This window comes from Peromyscus eremicus, chromosome 9 (genome assembly GCF_949786415.1).
Source record: "Peromyscus eremicus chromosome 9, PerEre_H2_v1, whole genome shotgun sequence".
NCBI lineage: Eukaryota > Metazoa > Chordata > Mammalia > Rodentia > Cricetidae > Peromyscus > Peromyscus eremicus.
Genome location: NC_081425.1, coordinates 54189983 through 54211488, shown reverse-complemented (window position 1 = coordinate 54211488; position 21506 = coordinate 54189983). Strand labels below are relative to the sequence as shown.

The 21506-nt window shown below is 41.2% G+C and overlaps 1 protein-coding gene across 4 annotated transcripts in view; it reads right to left on the bottom strand.

Moving 5' to 3' along the window:
- Positions 1–21506, bottom strand: part of Cdca2 (cell division cycle associated 2) — a 34201-nt gene that overhangs the window by 5984 nt on the left and 6711 nt on the right. For 2 of the 4 annotated variants that reach the window (XM_059273413.1, XM_059273416.1), the window contains 9 exons: positions 20339–20489; positions 18507–18694; positions 17334–17409; positions 14391–14599; positions 12276–12348; positions 11504–11736; positions 10190–10244; positions 8480–8565; positions 7132–7266 (listed from right to left, as the gene is read on the bottom strand). In XM_059273413.1, coding sequence (XP_059129396.1) covers positions 7132–7266; positions 8480–8565; positions 10190–10244; positions 11504–11736; positions 12276–12348; positions 14391–14599; positions 17334–17409; positions 18507–18694; positions 20339–20489 — 1206 coding nt within the window. Of the gene's footprint in view, positions 1–7131; positions 7267–8479; positions 8566–10189; positions 10245–11503; positions 11737–12275; positions 12349–14390; positions 14600–17333; positions 17410–18506; positions 18695–20338; positions 20492–21506 lie in introns of all 4 variants that reach the window. The other 2 variants (XM_059273414.1, XM_059273415.1) reach the window with 2 other exon arrangements.

The window sequence follows — 21506 nt, the reverse complement described above, 5'->3', positions numbered from 1 at the left end:
TAATTTGGTGAGAAGTTCTTAGCATAAATAATCTCTATGCACATAAGGAAAGTGCTGGGTTAAATATTTTTCCATTAAACTTTCTTTTTTATGAAACATCTGTTGACATTTCATGGACTAGATGAGGAAATACTGGCTTGGTCAGTGGATGGAGAAGCCAAGAGAAAAGAAATATTTTAAGGTGGGGTTCACAGATGTGCTGCAGAAGAGAAACATTTGGCCTCTGGGTTCAAATTCTATCATTTAACTGCCAAGTGATGTCAACTGAATACCCCACAGTCCTCTTCTGTAGAATGGGAGTCACAGTAGGATATCTCACAAAGGCTATAGTTGAGTTATCAACACAGTATGCCCCAAACCTGCACAAACTCAAGCCAGCAAAAATCCCACCCCTAGCCAGGGAGCTATCTGTAAATGACAGATGGTGGGGAAGGAAAAGTCAGTTTTCTTTAAGGACAGTGGGTATTGGGTATGTCAGCCACAAGTATGCTCATGCTCAGAAGCAGATGAACAACACAAATCAGACTTCATGTTTTTTAGTGGCTTTTTTCTTCCTTTTTTTTTTTTAAAGAGAGAGAAAAAACATGTAATTGCATGGGTAGGGAAAGAGAAGGTTCTGGAAGGAGTTGTGGGGGCAGAAAAGAATATGATAAAATATACTGTATGAAATTCTCTAAGAATAAATAATGAAAGGAGCTCAAATGTGAATTGGTTAACATAGGGTTTGACCAATACTCATATTAGAATGGCCAGCAGTTAGCTATTAGGAATCTTCCAAATTCCTCCCTGTTACTTTGAGAGAGAAAAAATACCATAAGAAAACTTTAAATGGTTAAATAAAAGTTATCTATGGTTAATAGTGTTTTGATAATGTACATGCTCTAGAATGCCTCCATCAAGCTAATTAGCATACCTATGACCCTATATACTTTAAAAAGATGAATGTCAAATAAAATGAATTGTGTTGAGTTTACATAAAATCTAAATGTGAATGTGCTGGATAGTTTTATACCAGCTAGACACAAGCTAGACATCTGAGGGGAGGGAACCTCAGTTAAAACAATGCCTCTACAGAGGGAAGCCTGTAGGGCATTTTCTTAATTAGTGACTGATGGGGGAAGGCCAATGCTGGTCCTGGGTTTTATAAGAAAACAGGCTGAACCACGATGAGCAAGCCAGTAAGCAGCACTCCTCCATGGCCTCTGCATCAGCACCTGCCTCCAGGTTTCTGTCCTAACTTCCTTAGATGATGAACAGTGATATAGACGTGTAAGTAAAATAAACTCTTTCCTCCCTAATTTGCTCTTTAGTCATGGTGTTTCATCACAGTAATAGAAACCCTAAGACATGTGAATAAGGACTAACGGTCTGTTTTAAGGTTATGAGCCAAAATACCAGCAAAATGATAAGAGGTCTGTTGTAACAGGGCATCTAAGCACTGATCTTTGCCATGAGGAGATCTGACCAGCAAAGACTAAAAACTGGTCCAAACCTGGAATTTACTTGAATATTAAACAACAACAACAACAACAACAACAACAACAACAACAACAAGCCTTCCTTACAGCACAGTGACTGAAGACATAAGGAACCCCAGGCGGAGCCATCTGATCTGGAAACGCTAGGGCTGGTTCAGGGCCTAGAGTGCATGGAGACAACGGAAGGGACTTGCTCCTACTTCTGCTCCACTCCCTTCCAAATCAGGTATTTGTTACACAAGGCAGAAGGCAAAAGTAAACATTGTCTCAGTCACATAATGAAGGCATACTTTAAAAAAAAAAAAATGGTTTTAAAATTATCTAAAAATAGTCAGGGAGAGGGCTGGAGAGATGGTTCAGTCATTAAGGGCATTGGTTGTTCTTGCAGAAGACCTTGGATTTGATTGCTAGCATTCATGAGGTAGTTCACCACCTACTGTAACTCCAGTTTGAGGTTACAGCATGCCCTCTTCTGGCCTTCAAGGGCACCAGACACACAGGTGGTACTCATATATACATGAACCTATACACATTTAAACAAACAAAAACAAAAGGGCCGGATGTGTTGTCAGTGAGTGTACTTCCGCAAAAAAGCTGAAGCAGGAGGACTGCTGGAGCCCAGGAGTCCAATGCCAGCCGAGGCAACATGATGAAATTTTGTCTCAAAAGAAAACTGAAGATTAAAGACTGTTGGCACATGTCAGTCAATAAAAGCGTACAGCAAAGAGACAATGATAAAGCTCTGCTCCGCTGCTGACACGGCTCTGCTGCTGCATTTTTAGTTTTGTGGTCAGCTTCCACTCAAAATACACTGCTACACTTTTAACTTTAAATACCCCAGAATAGAGAGAAATTATACTGAGTCCCATGTACCTACCAAGTAACTTTAGCAATTATAATCATAGAAATTAGGTTTCATTTATAATCCCTCCTCTTAGATTTTAAAGCATATCATGAATTATATTCATTTTACCGGAAAGAATCCTGCCCTGTATCGATTGCAAACTGTTCTTTTTAAAATAATTATAAATAAAATGAAATAACAGGGAAGTGTTGATGCATACAACCTAGAAAAACACTGAGAATTATGCCTAGTTAAAAGCCAGTTTCCAAGAGCACAATGTATGTCTCATATTTATACAATCTCAAAAGATAAAATTATAGAAAGAGTGGGGTTGCCAGGGGCTACGAATATGAGTGGATACAGCTACAAAAAGGCAAGAGAGATCTGTCGATAAGATGTGATAAGATGTCTAGTATCCCAAGTGCATTCCCAGGCTGGCTACACTCTTTTATCAGTTTTTTCAAGAGCCCTCAAGAAAAGTCCTTGGGGTCCTTCCTTATTTCTTACAATAGCATGTTTCTTAAAGTAATCTCACATTTAAATGCCCACAACTCAGCAATTTTCCCTAATTATCTCCTCAATTTGAACTCCTCCAGCTGGCCAACACACATACCCTTACGGGGGCTCAACTCAGATCCCAATCAATTCTAAATACAACCTACTTCTGCTGCTTCAGTGGCCTGCAGTGCTCAGGAAACGGCCAGATGCAGTAGCATAGACCCAAGTCCTCAAGAGGCCTAAGAGCCCAAAAAATGAGAAATTGTCTGTGCTGATGTCACTGGCTGTGGTGGTTTGCCTGATAATGGCCCCCATAGGCTCATAGGAAGTGGCACTATTGGAAAGGATTAGGCCATGTGGCCTTGTTGAAGGAGGAATGTCACTGGGGGTGGGCTTTGAGGTTTCAAAAGCTCAAGCCAGATCCAATGTCTTGCTCTCCCTGCTGCCTGTTGATCCAGATGTAGAGCTCTCAGCTACTCTGTAGCACCATGTCTGCCTGTCTGCAGCCAAGCTCCCTGCCATCATAATGGACTAAACCTCTGAAAGTGTAAAAAGCCCCAATCAAGTGCTTTCTTTTGTAAGACTTGCGTTGGTCATGTCTTTTCACAGCAATACAACATTGACTAAGACACTGCCCTTCCTCTTGACCATGAGGAAACAGTATCTTTCCCTGCATTTGGGAACCTGCCTGCTGGGAGCAACCAGGTGCATCAGGACCAAGACACAGCATTTCCCTGAGTTGAAATCATCCCATGCAATGCTGGAGAGGCTGTTCTAAATCTAGAGGAATGTCAGCACTTGGTCAGCAGATCTACCTCTGCCCTGGAATAGGTGACAAACAGTGAGCATCGTGGTCATTTCTACTTCTTACGGGTTCAAGGGCATGAATCACTTGCAGGGCCGGTACCCAGCTGACAGAGCCATGAGAAGTCAGATGAAGACTCAGAAAGATCACCTGCAACCTCCTGAATTTCCAATTATTTTTCTTTTCCTCTTTTATAGAATTCCCTTCTTAATTTCTTAAATCAAACGAAATACATGTGTGTATTTCTAGTCCACAGTTGACTTCCCTGAGGTCAGGTTTTTGTTTTGTTTGTAACTTACTAGTATTTTAACTCGTTTCTTTAACAATATTGGTTCCATTCACTGATCTGATTCTTAATTAAGAACAGACTAGATTGACAGGAGTTTCCTGTGTGCTCTAGCTCAGTCTCCCTACTGTATGGAAAATTTCCTCGGGAACGTCCTGGAGGGTCAGGTGGAGTGGGTCAGGGCAAGGCAGTGCAGCACAAGAGTGTTTCAGTTGTTAGGTTTGGTGTTAGGGCAAGAGTTGGCTGTTAAGACTGTGGGAATTTACAGATGCCAGAATGGGGCTTTAACCTAGAAGATAACATCTGTTCTGAACATCAGGGCAGGAAAGAGGGATCGCATGCCAACTGGTGCAGACTGTTCCATATATAAGACTTCAATTAATCTTTTTTTTCAGTACTACTTCTCACGCTTCCCATCCATTGTACCTGCCAATTCTAGGCCAGAGTCTCTTGGGATTCCCACAAGCAGGCTGGTTCCCAGATCCCTCTAGTTTCTTCCCTAGCACATTCTGAACTGTAAATCTTTCCACCTCTTCTATCCGTCAACATGTTCCCATCTGCCTTGTCTTCTAGAAATTCATTGAAGGCTGTCATCTGTTGCTTAACACCCTTTCTCATTGCTATTCTACCTCTACTGCTTACATTACATTGATGACATCAATCCAGCAGGGTCCTGGGAGGGATTAGAGCAATCTAATCTTTAGTCTTGCTAAATTGTCTGGCCACTGATTTGCTAGGAGAAAATATATATGCATTATTTGTAACTGTGTTTCTTAAAGCTATAGATTAAAATAAAAAAAATCTATTTCTTTGCAACAAGTGGTATGCATACCATTGACTGGACGTAAAACACGTTATGTTTTGGGTTTTTTTTTCCCCCTCCCCTTGGTTTTTTGAGACAGGGTTTCTTTGTGTAGTTTTGGAGCCTGTCCTGGATCTCGCTCTGTAGACCAAACTGGCCTCAAACTCAGAGATCCGCCCGGCTCTGCCTCCTGAGTGCTGGGATTAAAGGTGTGCACCATCACCACCTGGCCCACAAACACACTTTTAAAGCAAGGTAATTTTTCAGCATTTTCCCCTAAGCCTAAAAGGGAAAATAAGGCAGGAAAACTCTGTTTCTTCTGAATTTGATGACTCAGATTTATCTGTGCCAGTCAACAAGAAATAGTTGCTTGTTTCATGGAATAAGAGGAAGATCATGGGATATTTTGTGTGGGTTTCCTGAGAGGTGACACTAATTTTGGAAATGTTGACTTTTAAGGGCTTGGAATAGGGGGCTTTAGAAGGTGTGTCCAATAGGCAGCTGGACATAGACTTACGAATCAAGAAGACTTGATTTTAAAACTTGGTCATTAATAAACTGCTGCATATGAAGTCACCACAAAGCAGATGATTTACTGCCCTTGTAGAAAGTAGAATTCTAGGGAATGTATATGATAATAATATGTGGAAGAAAAAAATCAACTTTTTTGTTTGTTTGTTTATGTGACAGGGTTTCTCTGTGTAGCCCTGGCTGTCCTAGAACTTGCACTGTAGACCAGGCTAGCCTCAAACTCACAGAGATCTGCCTGCCTCTGCCTTCTGGTGCTGAGATTAAAGGCGTGTGCCACCACCGCCTGGCAAAAAATCAACTTTTAATAGGTATTGCAAGTAAGTGTTCTATTAGGTCAAATGCTGCTGAGATGTCTATTGAGAATAAAACTATACAGTTTGCACTGATCTCAGTAACTAAATGACCATATTTATTGGAAAACTGATTCAGGTAAAGTGAAATATGAGAATGGATTTCAGGTAACATCTGAAGCCATGACTCTAGATGGAACAACCCCACATCTGTGTCTCAGCAGTGGTATTGCATGGCAGGAGTAAGTAACCTGGAGCTGAAACTTTGGCAAGCAGACAAGGCAGATGAAAAGGACACAGAATGGATGCAACAGTTCCAGGAGTTGAGGACAAATTAGAAAACATAAAATTATGGGTATCTGAAAGCTTAGGAGTAGCCAGAGGGCCAGGATATCATTATTGGCAGAATGGATACGTAATTAAGGGACTAAGTAAAATGGATGGACACAGACTGAGGTCAGAGAGGAAGCAAAGCGAGTATTTCTAGACAGGGGACAGTGTGAAGTACTAACAAGCAGCAGGCAGCAGAGGGAATTACTATGGCTAGGTGGCCTCAGAGAAGGACAGTCAGGATCAATAGAATGCGAAGGGTAAGGGAACGGTGTAAAGATACTGGGTCAGCTAAGTATGCAGACAGCGAGGCACTTTCAAGGTGGCTTCCAATCTTTTCTTTAGATACAGAAGTGACTCTGGCTAGAAGTAATTAGCAGTTGGCTCATTCATCTCTAGGAGATAACCAGGCATGCACAGGCAAAGTGAAGCACCCACGACTAGTTACAAGGAGAGTTCAAAGACACAGGGGTTGAGGGAACCCTAAGTGTCAGGGCTGCTAACATGATGCTGGCACAGTGCAGCTTCACACTCTGGAGCAGCAGAGGGTGAAGGAGGCATGTGAACCCCGTCACAGAAGATTGGTCCTGCAGCCATTTATTTGTGACACTTTGTCACTCTCACAAATAAATAACAGGCAAAGTTTGATGAGTGTGGTTAACAAATTGGCTCAAGAGTGGCCTGAGCCGACCCAGGAGATCTGTTAAAAGAAAGTAGAGTGAAAACAAACGGTTAGCACTGACTATTTCTCAGTTAACCAAGTCCAGAACCCAATCCTGAAAGAGCGGACCTGAAGCTGGAGTCATCCTGTGTTCTGGACCACGGCTCTCAAAGAGACTAAACAAGAAAGTAACTAGTGAAGATACCCATGCAACTTTCTTCTAAGGATCATAAGCATTAACAAAGAAGATACGCATATCCATGAAGAATTTTAAGAGCTGGGCATGAAACATTCTCAGCATGGGGAGGTTGAAGGAGGAAGATGGTGAGTCCAAGGCCAACCTGGGCTACATAGTGAAACATGGGGGAAAAAAATGTAGAATACTCAAGAAGAGAAGCAATTTCATGTGTCTACTGCTTACTGGGCTAGATGCACAGACAAATGAAGCCAATATAGAACTGCTCTCAGGTAACTAGCAGAGCTACTTCCGTGCTTCCTTTATCAGAACATGAAGAAATCCACACACCACTGTTTCTATGCTTCTGTTACCACATAATGAAGAAATGTACCACACCATATAAACGAAATTGTGAAAAGCATCCTTACCGGTTTCTTTCCAGGAAGTGCTTTGCTCGTACATTTTCGTTCTTGAGATTTCTTCTTGTTCATGTTCTTCTCTTTGCAGGGCTCAGCTTCTGTAGTACATGAGTTGCAAACATCCTGTTCTGCAGAACTCATCAACTGCCATGAAGGAAATCATAGGAAGGACACATACAGCATGGAGTCACCTTCCACTGCACGGCAGGTTTCACTCTAGCTTTTCTTCCAGCCTGCTGCTCCCCTCTACCTTCAGTGCTCCCCTCCACCTTCAGTGCTCCCATCCCACCTTCAATGCTCCCATCCCACCTTCAGTGCTCCTCCCCACCTTCAGTGCTCCTCCCCACCTTCAGTGCTCCTCCCCACCTTCAGTGCTCAGGATTAAAATCCCGCCTGGGTTCACATCTATCACTGAGCCACACCTCCTATCTACTTTTACCATCTTACATCCCATTGCTTCTTAATGTACAAGTTCCATTACAAGTACATTAACCAAATTAAAAGAGGGAATTACTAACTACCGTTCTCTAACTTATCAAGCATGGATTCAGAAGGATTATTATATTAGGAAGAAAAAAACGATCTAAGAAAGAACTAGTGGCATATTCTTCAAATACTTACAAAGAAATATCAACTTAGTATTTAACTGTTATTAGCTTATAACAAGTCATGAACTGTAAATTAGGCTACAATATAGGATTTTCATCCAATCAGACAGGTGAACGTCCAACAATAGTATAGGTATGCTTATATTTATAAGGCTATAGAGAAAATCCAAGTACATGTAACTTATGACCAAAACAAAAGACAAGCAGCCAATGGAAGCGATGCTTATTGCTGTCAGTTGAATGTCATCATAGAAAACAAACTAATGCATAATTTAAGAAGGCATGTATTCATGTTACTTTCTGGCTCTTAATTATATGTGGATCTTCTGCACATTTTCAATAAAATCCATTGTCATACAGATCTAAACTAAGCTAACCAGTAGACTGCCTTCCGTAGTAACACAATTCTGAAGGGAAGCTCTTGTTCTAATGGATTTTCTTCTAATAGAATTAAAATCAGGCCAGCAAGACATCACTCTGGGTTACACACTGAGTGAGACAAAGTATTAATTCTTTTATTGTTTGTTTTTTCGAGACAGAGTTTCTCTGTGTAGCCCTGGCTGTCCTGGAGCTCAGTTTGGAAACCAGGCTGGCCTCGAACTCACAGAGATCTGTCTACCACTGCTGCCTCCTGAGAGCTGAGATTAAAGGTGTGTACCACCACTGCCCGACACAAGTATTAATTCCTAACAGCACTGATCAAATCAAGATTTTCTCCATTATCATGAAGATTCAATATAAGCGTTTACCTTTCTTCTGTGAGAAGTCCGTGTTGGCCTACCAACACTGTAGCTTCTTTCCTCACGGTTCTTTAAAGAACCGCAAGTGTCTGTGCCTATATCAAGAAACAAGCAAAATTAGGCTCTCAGCACAAAACTAACACGAGTCAGAGGGTTAAAGAACTGCATAGTGTTTTTTGGGTCACTGTTGCTTTTTTTTTTTGTTTTTGTTTTTGTTTTTGTTTTTCAAGACAGTGTTTCTCTGTGTAGCTTTGTGCCTTTCCTGGAACTCTCTTGGTAGCCCAGGCTGGCCTCGAACTCACAGAGATCCCGCCTGGCTCTGCCTCCCGAGTGCTGGGATTAAAGGCATGCGCCACCACCACCCGGCACTGTTGCTTTTAATATCATATCTAGACACAAATAATTAACAAGAGCAATGAACGGGATCCAGAACAATCCTTAGATTTTCCATTACTGACTGTAACAGAATGAGTACAATGAGAACATACACATTAAGGGAACACTTAACTGCCAACCTTAGACATGTCTCATGTTTTTTAATGGCATCAGTGAAGGAGTGTAATACGTTCAGAGCTTAGAACATAACAGACTATAGCCATTTAACCTGCAAGTCAGTAATTTACGGCTTTGGACTCTATGCTCACATACCCAAGCTGTATCAATGGGAAGTCATCAAATAATTCAGGAGGGGAGAAAACATGAATAAAGGTTCATAACCCAAGTACTCATATCACGGTTTTGCCAGCCAACTTGATATGTCAAAAAAAAAAAAAAAAAATCAGGAAAAAAATCTTTGTCTTATCATGATCGTAAAAGACATAAATGCATTCAAGTTAAATGTGGGTGATTATGAAGTGTGAGACTTGCAACAGAAAGAAGTGGTAATTTCTCATACACAGTATTTGGTTTTCTTAAAATCAAGAACATATTGTTATACCACATATACAGCTTTAAGAATAAGGAGATTAAGTTTTATGTACTGAAAATAAGAATTAAGGGGCGAGGGAGGTAGCTCAGTTGGGAAAGTGCTCATGGAGCATGAGGACCTGAGTTTTATCCCCATAAGAAAGCCAGGTACTGGGGTGGAGAGATGGCTCAGCAATTAAGAATATTTGCTGTTTTTCCAGAAGACCCAAGTTCAGTTCCCAGCATCCACATCGGGAGACTCACGACTGTCTGTCCAGAGGGATCTGCTATCCTCTTCTGACCTCTGCAGGTACAGTAGGCATATGATATATACACATAAACACAGGTGCAGACGTACAAAAAAAGTAAATCTAAAGTAAAAAAATACATAAGGCAGGTTATGGTATGAAATGTTATAACCTCAGCAATAGGAGGCAGAGATAAGTAGATTCCTAGAGTTTGCCCGACAACCATGTTAGCCTAATGAGCAAGCTCCAGACTAATGACTAATGACAAGCCCTGTCTCAAAAAGCAAAGTGGAAGCTAAGCAAGGCTGTGTGCATGCCTATAATCTCAATGCTATGGGGGAGTGGAGACAGGAGGATTACTGGGGCTTGTTGGCCACTAGCCTAGCTTCAACTTCAGTAAGAGATCCTGTCTCAAAGGAGTTAATGCAGAGAGTGAGAGTAGAGGATAGAGAATGTCCTCTTCTCACCCACCCCGCTGCAGCCCAGGAGCACCCGCGCACACAAGAACATACCAAACTCACACCCACACAAACTCCTGGAACAAAAGATAAAGACACATAAATACCTGGGAGAGTCTCAGAGAGGGATGCAAATGATACCTGAGGTGGTTCTATGTTTTCCTAAGCAAAGGAAAAAAAGTACAAATTAGACACCCTAAGTTCAGTGAATATGTAAATGATGTATCCCAAAGGAAAAAATAAGGCCTTATTTTGGTAGTAGGAATTATAAGCACAAAATGAAAAGAAAAATCAATAGAAAATGAAAAGGTCTAAGCAAAACAAAGACAACTTGCAAACAGTGACTGGTTATCTTGATAATGCAAACATATTTACCAACTGCAATCACCCCAAATAAGGGGTTATATTAATCACTCAAACGACTTTTCCGTTTATTTAAAATCCCACTGTCTAACTTCTACAAAGCAAATTGAAGAACATCATTGAGAAACACCATCTAGTATTACAATATTTTTCAATGAAATTCATGGTAAGATGGCAAAATAAAGAAGATTTCAAACCTTTGCCACATAATTGCCAGTTAGATAGCAACTATTGTTCATTCATAGATTTAGAATAATTTGAACTCCCCCTTCTTACCAGTTTGCCCACACTTTTTTGATATTTAATCAGAAATGCTGAATTTCACAAAATGCCTTTTCCGAATGGACAGAGATGATCACATAGCTTTTCTGTCTTATTTGGAAAAGTGTGCATATAATTAATATTGTCCTTTGCTTAAATATGCGACAGACTTCCTTAAAATTATTACTCTGGGAAAGTTTTAGTCACAATGGGACTACTGAAACAATGTATTTCTTGACTGAAGGTTGATGTCTAATGTGTTTCAAAGATTGTATCTGGTTATGGAAGCTGTTACAGAACAGGATGAAGTTGTTGCTAATCCCCTCTGTCCTTGAAAATTTGTTAGGGTACAGGAATTTCACCTCTCTCTTTCCTGACACTGGTCATTTGTCTTTACTTTTTTTCTGAATTAATCTGACTGAAAGTTTACTAAAATGTGTTTACCACTATGTTTTAAAATACATTATAATCCTAGCACTTGGGAGGCAGAGGCAGGCAGATGTCTGTGAGTCTAATGCCAGCCTGGTCTACAGAGCCAGTTCTAAGACAGCCGGGGCTACAGAAACCCTGTTTTGAAAAACAATAACAACAACAACAACAACAACAACAACAACAACAAAAAAAAAAAAAAAAAAAAGAAAGAAAGAAAGAAAGAAAAGAAAACAAAAAACAAGAGAGACTGAAATGTGATATGTCATTTGGTCTACCTCATAATTTCAAATCATAATTTCCATATAAAAAATATGAGGCCTGATAGAAATAGAAACAAGCTTTTTTCTATGCTTTTCCCCACTTACAAGATTTTCCTCCTTGTCATCAAAATTTGGCTGAACTAACTGCTCATGAACCGGTGACTGCAGGGGACTGGCAGCATTTATGTTCCTCTGACGGACAGGTGTGCCTCCTTTACACAACGGAGTATTGGCTGGTAAAGATTCATCAAACACTTCAGGGCTTAAGTCCTCTCCAAAGGTAACTCTCTTCCTCTTCCTCAGATTTAGAAAGCCCGGTGATTTACAGTTTTCCCTACCTACAGACAATAAATGAGAATACATTAAAAAAAATAAGCTGCTTTTCTTAGCTAAAACGCATACACTAGAATGTTTGAATATGGTATATTCAGCTGCTGTTTGTATAATAAGGTAATTTGTAGAGAAAATGCAAATGGAAGAAAACCATACTTTCAACTAAATGGTACCGATTTAAAAAATTTAAAATAAGTTATAATTATTTAAAGTGTTAATAAAATTGGAATATCTGAAGTACTTTAGTTGGACCATTAAGTAAAAATTGATAGGCAAAAGCAATAACTTCTTTTTGTGTATGTATGATACTAGGGATTGAACCTAGGACTTCAATCATGTCAGGCCGATGATCTACTGAGCCACACCCTCAGCCCAAGATAAATGAGGTTCTACAAAGACACCTTTCCCTCCCCACTGCTCTCCAATCCCAAGTAATCTCAGAAGCAGTAAAGCATGAGCAAATTGTCAGAAATCTAATATACTGCCTCCAGTTCTAAAAAGAAAATGATACCCTTAGGTCTAAAAATAATTGTGGATAACACACCTGCTCTTTGTTCTTTGCAATAGTTTGAAGGATCTGGGATTAGATGAGCCCCATCGTCACAGAGGTTGTATTCCTAATGAAAATAAACACCAATCAAAGGTTTTACTCCTTCCATAACATACAAAGTCATTAAAAAGAATGGGACCGTTGAAAATGGTTTTGGAGAGTACCTTTATTTTCTTAACTGTTTTGGCTTAAAACACCATGCTGACAAGACCCAAGCAAAAACTAGGTTCTCTTATTTTTTAGTATTTATTTTTATTTTAAGTGTATGAGTGTTTTGCATGCAAATTCAAAACAACATCCACTTTGCTGTAAATGGTATTATTCAAAGTAATCTAGTTTCTCTAGAATACTGTCCTAAGTGACTTAAGCACTGAGAAAACTAAGAAGGAGGCCCAAATTCATAACCTTCATGCCAACACCCAATCTTAGCTGTGAAAACTACGCCCACATTCCCAAGAGGTGGTCTTTGGTTATTTGGTGGGTTATGGATGTTTATTATCATATAGAATACTGTTACAAATTTAAAGTTTTGTTACACATATATTTTGTATATATGTTTCTATTCTTGTTTAAAGGATTTCTGTATACTGATAAAAATTGTGCCCCACACGTCAGGTGTCTGTGGAGGCCAGAAGAGGCCATTTGATCCCCATTGTGAACTGCCACATGAGTGCCCGAGAACTGGACCTGGATTGTCTGTAAGAGAAGGAAGTGCTCTTAACTGTTGAGTCATCTCTCCAGCCCCCTGCTGTAGTAGGTAGCCATTCCAGCTTTGATCTGGAAGTTCAACCCCCATTGAGGCTTCAGTAACTGTCACGCCTACAAGGAGGGTCCAAGAGAGCCTTGAAGACCTGAGATCCGGATGACCAGCTCTCTTGGTTCCTGGATCCTGGATGCTGGATGCTGGAGGTAGACCGAGCAGAATTCTCCAGAGAACACCGCCAGACTGTGCTACACCTTTCCCAGACCCTGTTACTTATCCCTTCACTTGTGAGTTACCCCACAAAATAAACCTCCATTTTAATTATGTGGAGTTGACTTAATAATTTCACCAATACCCAGCTTCTGTATTTTAATAAACAGTATTATAGGCCCAAATTAGAGAACAGAAATCCCTAAGTATGGGTTAAAATAATCCCATTTTTGATCTAGCAAACTAAGGAAGATGTGAGTGCCAAAATTATAGTGTTGTATCAGGCAGATTTCACAATGGTTTGAGCATGAGAACGCACTAAAATAAGACAAGGTAAATGATACTAAGAGGGAGCTTTGTTTCAGCATGGGAACAGCACTTTTAATAATGGAATTTCCTGCCTGAATATCTATATTTTTGAGGATGAAACAAGAAAGAAGGTTCTGTCTATGTTTATGGAAAAGATTACAGAGGACTCAATATAAAGGAAGGGATGTTATAAATCCACAGACAGAACAAGCCTTGCAGAAGACAGCCAGGCCTGCAGGCCGGATCACAGTCCTGGTTAATCACCACCTCCATTTCAACCTCACCTAGAACCCTTGCCCAGTCCATGGTTTTGAGTACTATAACCACCAAGAACAGCACCTGCTCTAAGAATAGTTCTGCCCAAACAAGACTATCACACCCTCCTGAGTTAGTCCTTTCTCCTGACCAGGGAAACACATATTCCATTCTGCTAGAAGGGGCTGATATGTCCAACAAATAATGTACTATCACTGTATACATGCCAAGGCTGATGACAGAACAGCTCAGAACATGCTACCTAGTTCCTGTCAACTCCCTCCTGGCTTAGATTACTGCACTCACAGAAACATGGCTGACTTGAGGTGTTAGACACATGTTTGGAATGGACAGGTTACAGACTGAGGCATTCACCAGGAACTAATTTTGCAATGTAATTCATTATAATTTGGATGAATTTTTATACTGATATAGTCTACCTACATTAAATTCTGAATACCAATGTAATATTAATTTAAAATAGACCAATCTCGGAATACTATTGTGAGTTAAAAAGAAAACCAGTGAGGACAATGCATTTCCCTCGACACCAGTGTGACACGTGAACTTCAGTTATTGCTCTGAAGCAAAATGACTTGGCACTCCTTTGTGTTAGGAAACGGAACTCTTACCTTTACGTTCTCTGCAAACAGCTTGCCAGGTTTCTTCAACACAGAACGAAGCACAAAGGTCTCAGAGGGAAGGCTGCTGCTCCTGCACACAGGAGTCATTGGTGACCGGATGGCAGGGGATGTGTCGCAGCTCATGTGTGCTGCAGGTGTGTCAAGTGGAACAGCAACAACTGATCGTGTGCCCTCTACACAGTCAGCAACTCCAAGTCCTTCAAGGGGAAAGCGAGAGGACATCATCCAAATCTGCTTCTTCTAGGCCCAAGATACTCACCACACTTGCCAAGATTGTAACACGACATTTAGAAATTCAGTCATTAAGCCTGGTACTCAGGAGATGGAGGCAGGAGGATGGACAATTTAAGGCAGCCAAGGCTACACAGTGAGAACCTGTTTCACAAAACCAAGCACTAGTGGTATAGTTCAGTGGTAGAATGCTTACCTAGCATACACTAAATTCAATCCCTAGCAACGTAAAATGAAAGAAATTCAATCCTAATACTCCCTGCTCAGGGAGGAAACATCAGAGACTTCATTTGGACATGAACAGAAGACAAACAAGTAGCACTGGCCATACATTTAGTACACATCTATCACAAATAAAGATAAGAGGTTTTGGCTCCCACAGAAATCTGGGGCAGAGGGTGGGGGGACAAAGATCAGGAACGAGCCTTGGAATGCTAATGTACTTTTTCTTAGGATACCTATTACTTGCAACATAAAACCTGAGCCAAACCCTAATAATGAGCCATTTTACTACTCGAGATGGAGGCCTTTCAATATATAAACACAGTGAAAGAGGAGATGATGAGGAGAGAGATTATCAACCCAAACAGAAGCTGCCCTGCCAAATGTGCAAGCTTCACATTGGCAAACGGAAGGAGTCCAGTTAAATCGGAAGGAATCTACTCAGGGATGTAGATGCAATTTGACCAAAAAGAAAAAACTCTGTATGACACACATACTAAGACATCATTTGTGCTATATGAAACATGTTATAACCATCTAAATCAGTGGTTCTCAACCTTCCTAATGCTGTGACTCTTTAATACAGTTCCTCATGTTGTGGTGACCCCCAACCATAAAATTATTTTCACTGCTACTTTACAATTGTAATTTTGCTACTGTTATGAATTATAATGTAAACATTCTTGGAGACAGAGGTTTGCCAAAGCACAACCCACAGGTTGAGAACCACTGATCTAAATGAAGACCAGCAGCAACGGAAGGTAGATATTTAAACAGGACTGCTAAGCAGGATGTCATGTAAAGTAGCAGTGCTGAGTCATGGGGCATGGAGGACAGTGAGGCCATCAGAATGCCAGACTCCTGGCACCACAGCATAGGCAAAGACCTACTTGACATGACTTCCAGCCAGAGGAGCAAGAATGCAGGCAGTGGGGAAGGCAAGGGAGACAGCAGGTGCATTATATAGTCTTCTTTACACTAACTGCCTACCTAAAAGAGAAAGTTAAATATAAATCTGTGTTTGTGTCTGGATATGTGTTAGAGCATGTATGTACAGGTACCTGTGGAGCCCAGCAGTGCCAGATCTCCTGAAGCTCAAGTCACAGGCAGGTGTGAATCCAATTTGGGTGCTAGGAACCACTGTGAGCTTCTGGAAGATCAGCAGGCGTTCTTTATGGTTGAGCATCTCCTGGGCCCTAACAAAGGATTTCTAATCATCTGATCCATGGGCAGGCTCATCGAATAATCAGCTGACTACATTGACAAAAGCCCCACTGCTCATAGCAGCCCTTCTTTCCCTGTTCATCCCAGCACTTCCAGTAAGGTTTAGTGAGGTGCTCAAAAGAACGTTGACCCTTGCTAAGGTGTTACCACTTCAGATGGATTGCAGAGTACCAAGTAAAACGACACTAAGTCTCATGAGAACAAAGCAGAGATCTGCCAAGAAGGTGGCAGTACCTTATTTTACCTAGGTGACAAACACAATCTGTCCTTGCACCTTATCTACGCAGGCAGAAATCCACCCATCCACCTTAGAATGAAAATTAACAGCCAGAGCAGATATTCACTACAAAAAAAAGGGGGGGGGGGCGGCGGCACGCGCGTGTGCGAAAAGTTCCTTTTGAAGTTGAAGGAAAGCTCCAGAGGGAATTTAGACCATTAAGAGTATAAACAAAGGATGAGAGTACAAATGGACCAGGAATAGGGGTATATGCTCAGTAAATAGAAAAACGATTTCCTCTTAAATTACATGAAACAGTTTATGATTTAAAGCAAAAAACGGTAATATGCATGGAGTCACAAGCAAGTAAATGTGTATGTCATCTACTGTGCAAAGGGCTAGAGATGTCATGAGAAGGAAAAAAGACACCAAGTCACAGGGTGAGTAAACTTTTGTGTTTTATGAACAGCTGTACACAGGACCACTCAAACGACTGAGAAGAATGTGTGCTGGAACCCCAGAGCAAGAGAAAAAGAGAATGAGGAACAGCTTAAAAGACAGTAAACACTAATAAATTGAAACAGAATTCTTTTTTTTTTTTTTTTTAAATAGGGTTTTTCTGTGTAGCTCTGTAGAACTTGCTTTGTAGACCAGGCTGGCCTTGAATTCACAGAGATCTGCCTGCCTCTGCCTCCCGAGTACTGGGGTTAAAGGCGTGCGCCACTACTACCTGGCTTAAAACAGAATTCTTAAAAAAAAAAAAAAATCAAATAAACCAAAAGATGGCATATGGCAAAACAGTAGATGTAAATCAAGTCATATCACTAGTTACTTGAAACTTCAATGGGCTAAAGCAGGGTGATGGCCACACCTGTTGTCACAATACTTATGACGTATAGGCAGGAACATTCTGACTTCAGGGTTATCACTGCTATAATAAAAGAACTGCTTTCACTCATTTCAGCTTATAGACACACTCATCATTATGTCTGTGAAAGGGATGGTGTATGTTTGCACTAAGGAAAATCTATACTTACCATGTGAAACTTCCATGAGCTCTGGAAGGGGAGCAACCACACATCCAGGCTGGGCTGAACCAATGTCAGATGACTTCTAGGAGAAAAGACGAAAGAATATAAAGACAACATGTTCTTACTAACAGTACTGCTGATAACACCTTTATGGAGATTTCAATAAACATCGAGGATGACTTGAAAACCTGTTGTTCTGTTGGTCTCTAGCCAGTAAGGGCAAAGTACACAGGGCACTAACCACAGAATACTCACAGACTAGCAAACGTACGAGGTCAGACATAAACTGGACCTAAGCAACAGAGATAGCCCACACTAAATTTCATCCGTTGGGCTGACAAGATGGCTCAGCAGGCAAGTTGGATGACCAAGTTCAGTCCCCAAAACCCAAAGTGGAAAGAGCCTTCTCCTGAGAGTGGACCTCTGACCTCCACGTGTACCTATACCTTTCTTGCCGCCCTCTACACAATTAAAATGTAAACTATTGCACTGTGATGGTGTCAGGAGCCTCCTTTCGGGAATGAAAGCAAACCCTGACTGAAGACACAAAGCAAGAAGAAGGGGTGACTGGACTGGCTTGGCATCTACAGCTGCACGAAAGTTACCGACTTCATTAGCATTCTCTGTCCTACTTTAGTAAAACCATGTAGATTTCTGTTTCTCCAGAATCTTGACAGACATTAGGTTGTTAGAGTCCACAAAAATTCCTAATGCTACTTGAAACACTAGAGGAACAAAGAGGAACTTTAAGAGCCTGCTTCCCAGACTAGGTGGGCAAGGATGAACAGACCTGCACAGGTGCTCCAAGTTTCAGCAACTGATCTCCAGTTGATAGCTAAATAACCCGCTCAGGGACCTGTGCTCCCTGGACGGACAAAAGCCATCTCCGGGTACACCTGAGACCTACAGTCAAACCATCACTATGTAGAACACCTCACGCAGAAGACCTTGGGCTTTATCTTCTCACAAAAGTAGTCAAAAGCACCCAATCTTCCCAAACAGATTCAAAACCAACTGACAACAAAAGTCACACAACTACACACAGGAGGCACACCACCCTTTTAAGAACTACAGCAGCAGTATGTATACTAGCAGGAACTAGCATCTCAGGCCCTGCCAGTCTCCAAACTGCCTATGCAGAAAACCACAGTTCCGGTTCTATGTGGGAAGCACAATCACCTCAGTAAGATCTGCAGAGGGGCCCACAGCACAGGCTTGCTTGGCGAGCGCCTGCACACAAACCACTTTCCCTTTGGCGCCGCTGAGGCGGTCTTCCGGGCTGCTCTGGGAGGATATTCTCCGCCGCTTTGAAGATGAGTTTACAGGGAACCCAGACTGCTGGTATTCAACAAGACCTTCTTTTTTGGCTATATGTACAAAACAAAAATAGAAACAAAATGATATGGGGATAAATACTTTCTTTTACATTTATCATTTAAAATACCATCCACTATAACATAATGCCAATTTAGTGTTTGTATGTAAGTCCTCAGTGAAATAAAAAACCTGTTAATCCCTTTCACTCAAAAAGGGAAACTAAAGGCGGGTGTGGTGGCACACACATGTAGTGGTAGCACAAGGAAGGCTAAGAGCAGAGTTCAGAAAGTTCAAGGCCGGCCTGGTCTGTAAAGCAAGCTCGAGAGCAGCCAGGACTGCACAGTGAGACTAGCTAGGGCTGCAGAAAGCAGGGCTGACGCGGAGAGCGGGGCTGTTGCATTCACCTGTCCGCCTTTCCTCTCGCTGCCCGGTGCAGCCCCTGGGTGGTAGATCCTCTGCAAGTGCCATCAGAACCAGTTTCTTTGGCTTTCCAACTTGGACCGAAGACCAGTGTCTCTCCCCCAAGAATCCTCTAGGATTCTTCAGATCACACACTGGGACTGACCAGGCACCCAGCCTTATGGACTGAGCAGCTACCAGGTTCTCAACTGCTCCAGGGTGCAGCCAGCAACTGCTATACAAACCAGCCCATAGAACGCAAGCCAATGTAACAAATCTCCGTGGTAATAGATAGTCATTCCATAGGTTCTGTTCCTCTACAGAATCCTACACTTGGTACATCTAGCCTACAAACTACATGGTGGCAAGATCTGAAAGGCACAGTTATGTTCTAACAGTGTTCTAATTTGACTGTGCTTCATTTTTGTTGGAAAAAACAAAAAACAAAAAGAAAACATACAACTGCAATGTGTTCAGTTATTTCTATGTACAAAAGAATTTTAATGACATCATGATTATAATAATGAAGTAAAAACATTTAAAACCTAGACAATAACTCAAGTAATAGGTAAGTTAAAAATTACAAATGAGGACATCTGAATGGCTCCTGAATCATGGAATAGATGGACTCTGTTACGTAATTAAGAGTGTAAAGTGCTGGAAAAACAGGTCTGCAGGAAAGCCAATATTTTGTCAAGCTCTGGTGTTTAAAGTACTTTGTGACTAAAAAAGCCAGAAATGACTAAAAATATAATCAAATGAACAATATGGACACAGTGAAGAATACAGCAGACTAGCAAGATGTTGATTAGACTGGACAAATTTGTGGTTAACATCAGGGCTGGGTATTTGTCATTCACATATGTTTTTGCAAAGTTTAACAATAAGTCTATAAAAATCAATACAAATCTAAATTTGCCACAAGCCCTACTTGAAGTCTGACATGAGCTAGTTAGCACTGGCCTTTTAAAATTAAGAACAAGTGTAACTATGGAAATAAAGGATTAGGTTTTCAACAGAAACCACAGGGCCTGGGTGGGACTTGATTGTAAAGCACTTGTCTAATACATTGGAGGTCCTGGGCATGATCCTTAGCATCACCAAAATAAAGCAGATAAAATTAAAATGAAACCCTGAAAACAGAAATCTAGATTTCTGTGTAAATACTGCAAATTTTAGCTATGAACCTTCATTTACAGAAACAACCACATTCTGAAAAAATTGCTTTCACGCTGTGGAAATGAATCTTTCTTGTTGTGGAAAATTATCTTTATACACAAAAGTCTTCTACTCACTCAAATCTGATGTCTTAGACTCTCGATCTGCTTCTGAGGCTGCGGGACCACCAGGCATCTTCTCAGTCTCCTGTACTGGGTGAAAAGCAGACCGGAAGGCAGCCATTCGCTCTCTTAAAGCACTGGCATGTCGATACAGTCCTGGGCTACCCTGTGAAATGTATAAACAGAGCACTATAAACCAAACAGCTTCTTAGCTAGGCCTGCCACACCAACTCCAAAACAAAGCCCACGAAGGCTTATGAAGACAAGTTAGTGTGACAGAGCGAGCCTCTTTTCCTCAGAATTACACATTTGCTGTCTGAATATTTCGTGTGCTGTAGCCATCTTAGTGCGCCTCTGTCCCTGTTTTTTAAGATCAGAGCAAAGAAGAATAGCTAAGTGGTTACCCACAGACATATACCCAATATGTTGGTAGCTACTGAGCCAGGCTAACAGAAACTTAAAATGGGTAGGAAGTGTTTTTATAGAGGCTCTAAGACCAAATGCATCTCTACTTACTTACTTACTTACTTATTTGTGGGGGGGGGGGCAGGAAGGGTGTAATAAATCATTCTGAAAAGGATTCTAAGGGTTAAGAACAACCTTGGTAGCCATCACTGAGACAGTGTCAACAAGACAGTATGAAAGGGAACGAGAAAGCAGTTCAGAACAAACCAACCTCAGGGCTGGAGCGCAAGGAAGAAAAAGGCAGAGGGAGTATCCTGTACTGCAAGGGCTGTACCAAGAGCAGCCATGAAGTAAATCGCTGCAGACCAGCACACTGGGCCTAGCGCACAGATGCTCTCCAGCCTGGAGACCAGGACAAGACAAGGATGACCGCTCTAGTTCCAGCACACACTTCTGACACACTCCTACCTCTTCCTGGCTAACGTCCTAACTTTGTAAGATCTGGAAGACACTCACTTCCTTAGGGCTGAAAGCCAACCATTCACTTCAGAAACAAACACAGCAAGCCCAGTAGCTTTTAGAAAGCCTGCCCATGCGGTTCTACACAAAGATAAAAATGAATTTATACTACTAGATAAAGCTAATGACATAAAATTATAAAGTTCCGTTCATATGAAAAATAAACTACTGATCAAGCACTTTATCCAGGCTGCTTTTTCTTTTATCTTGGGCCACTAACATTTCTCCTAATAAGGACTGTGGCAATTTTAACATTCTA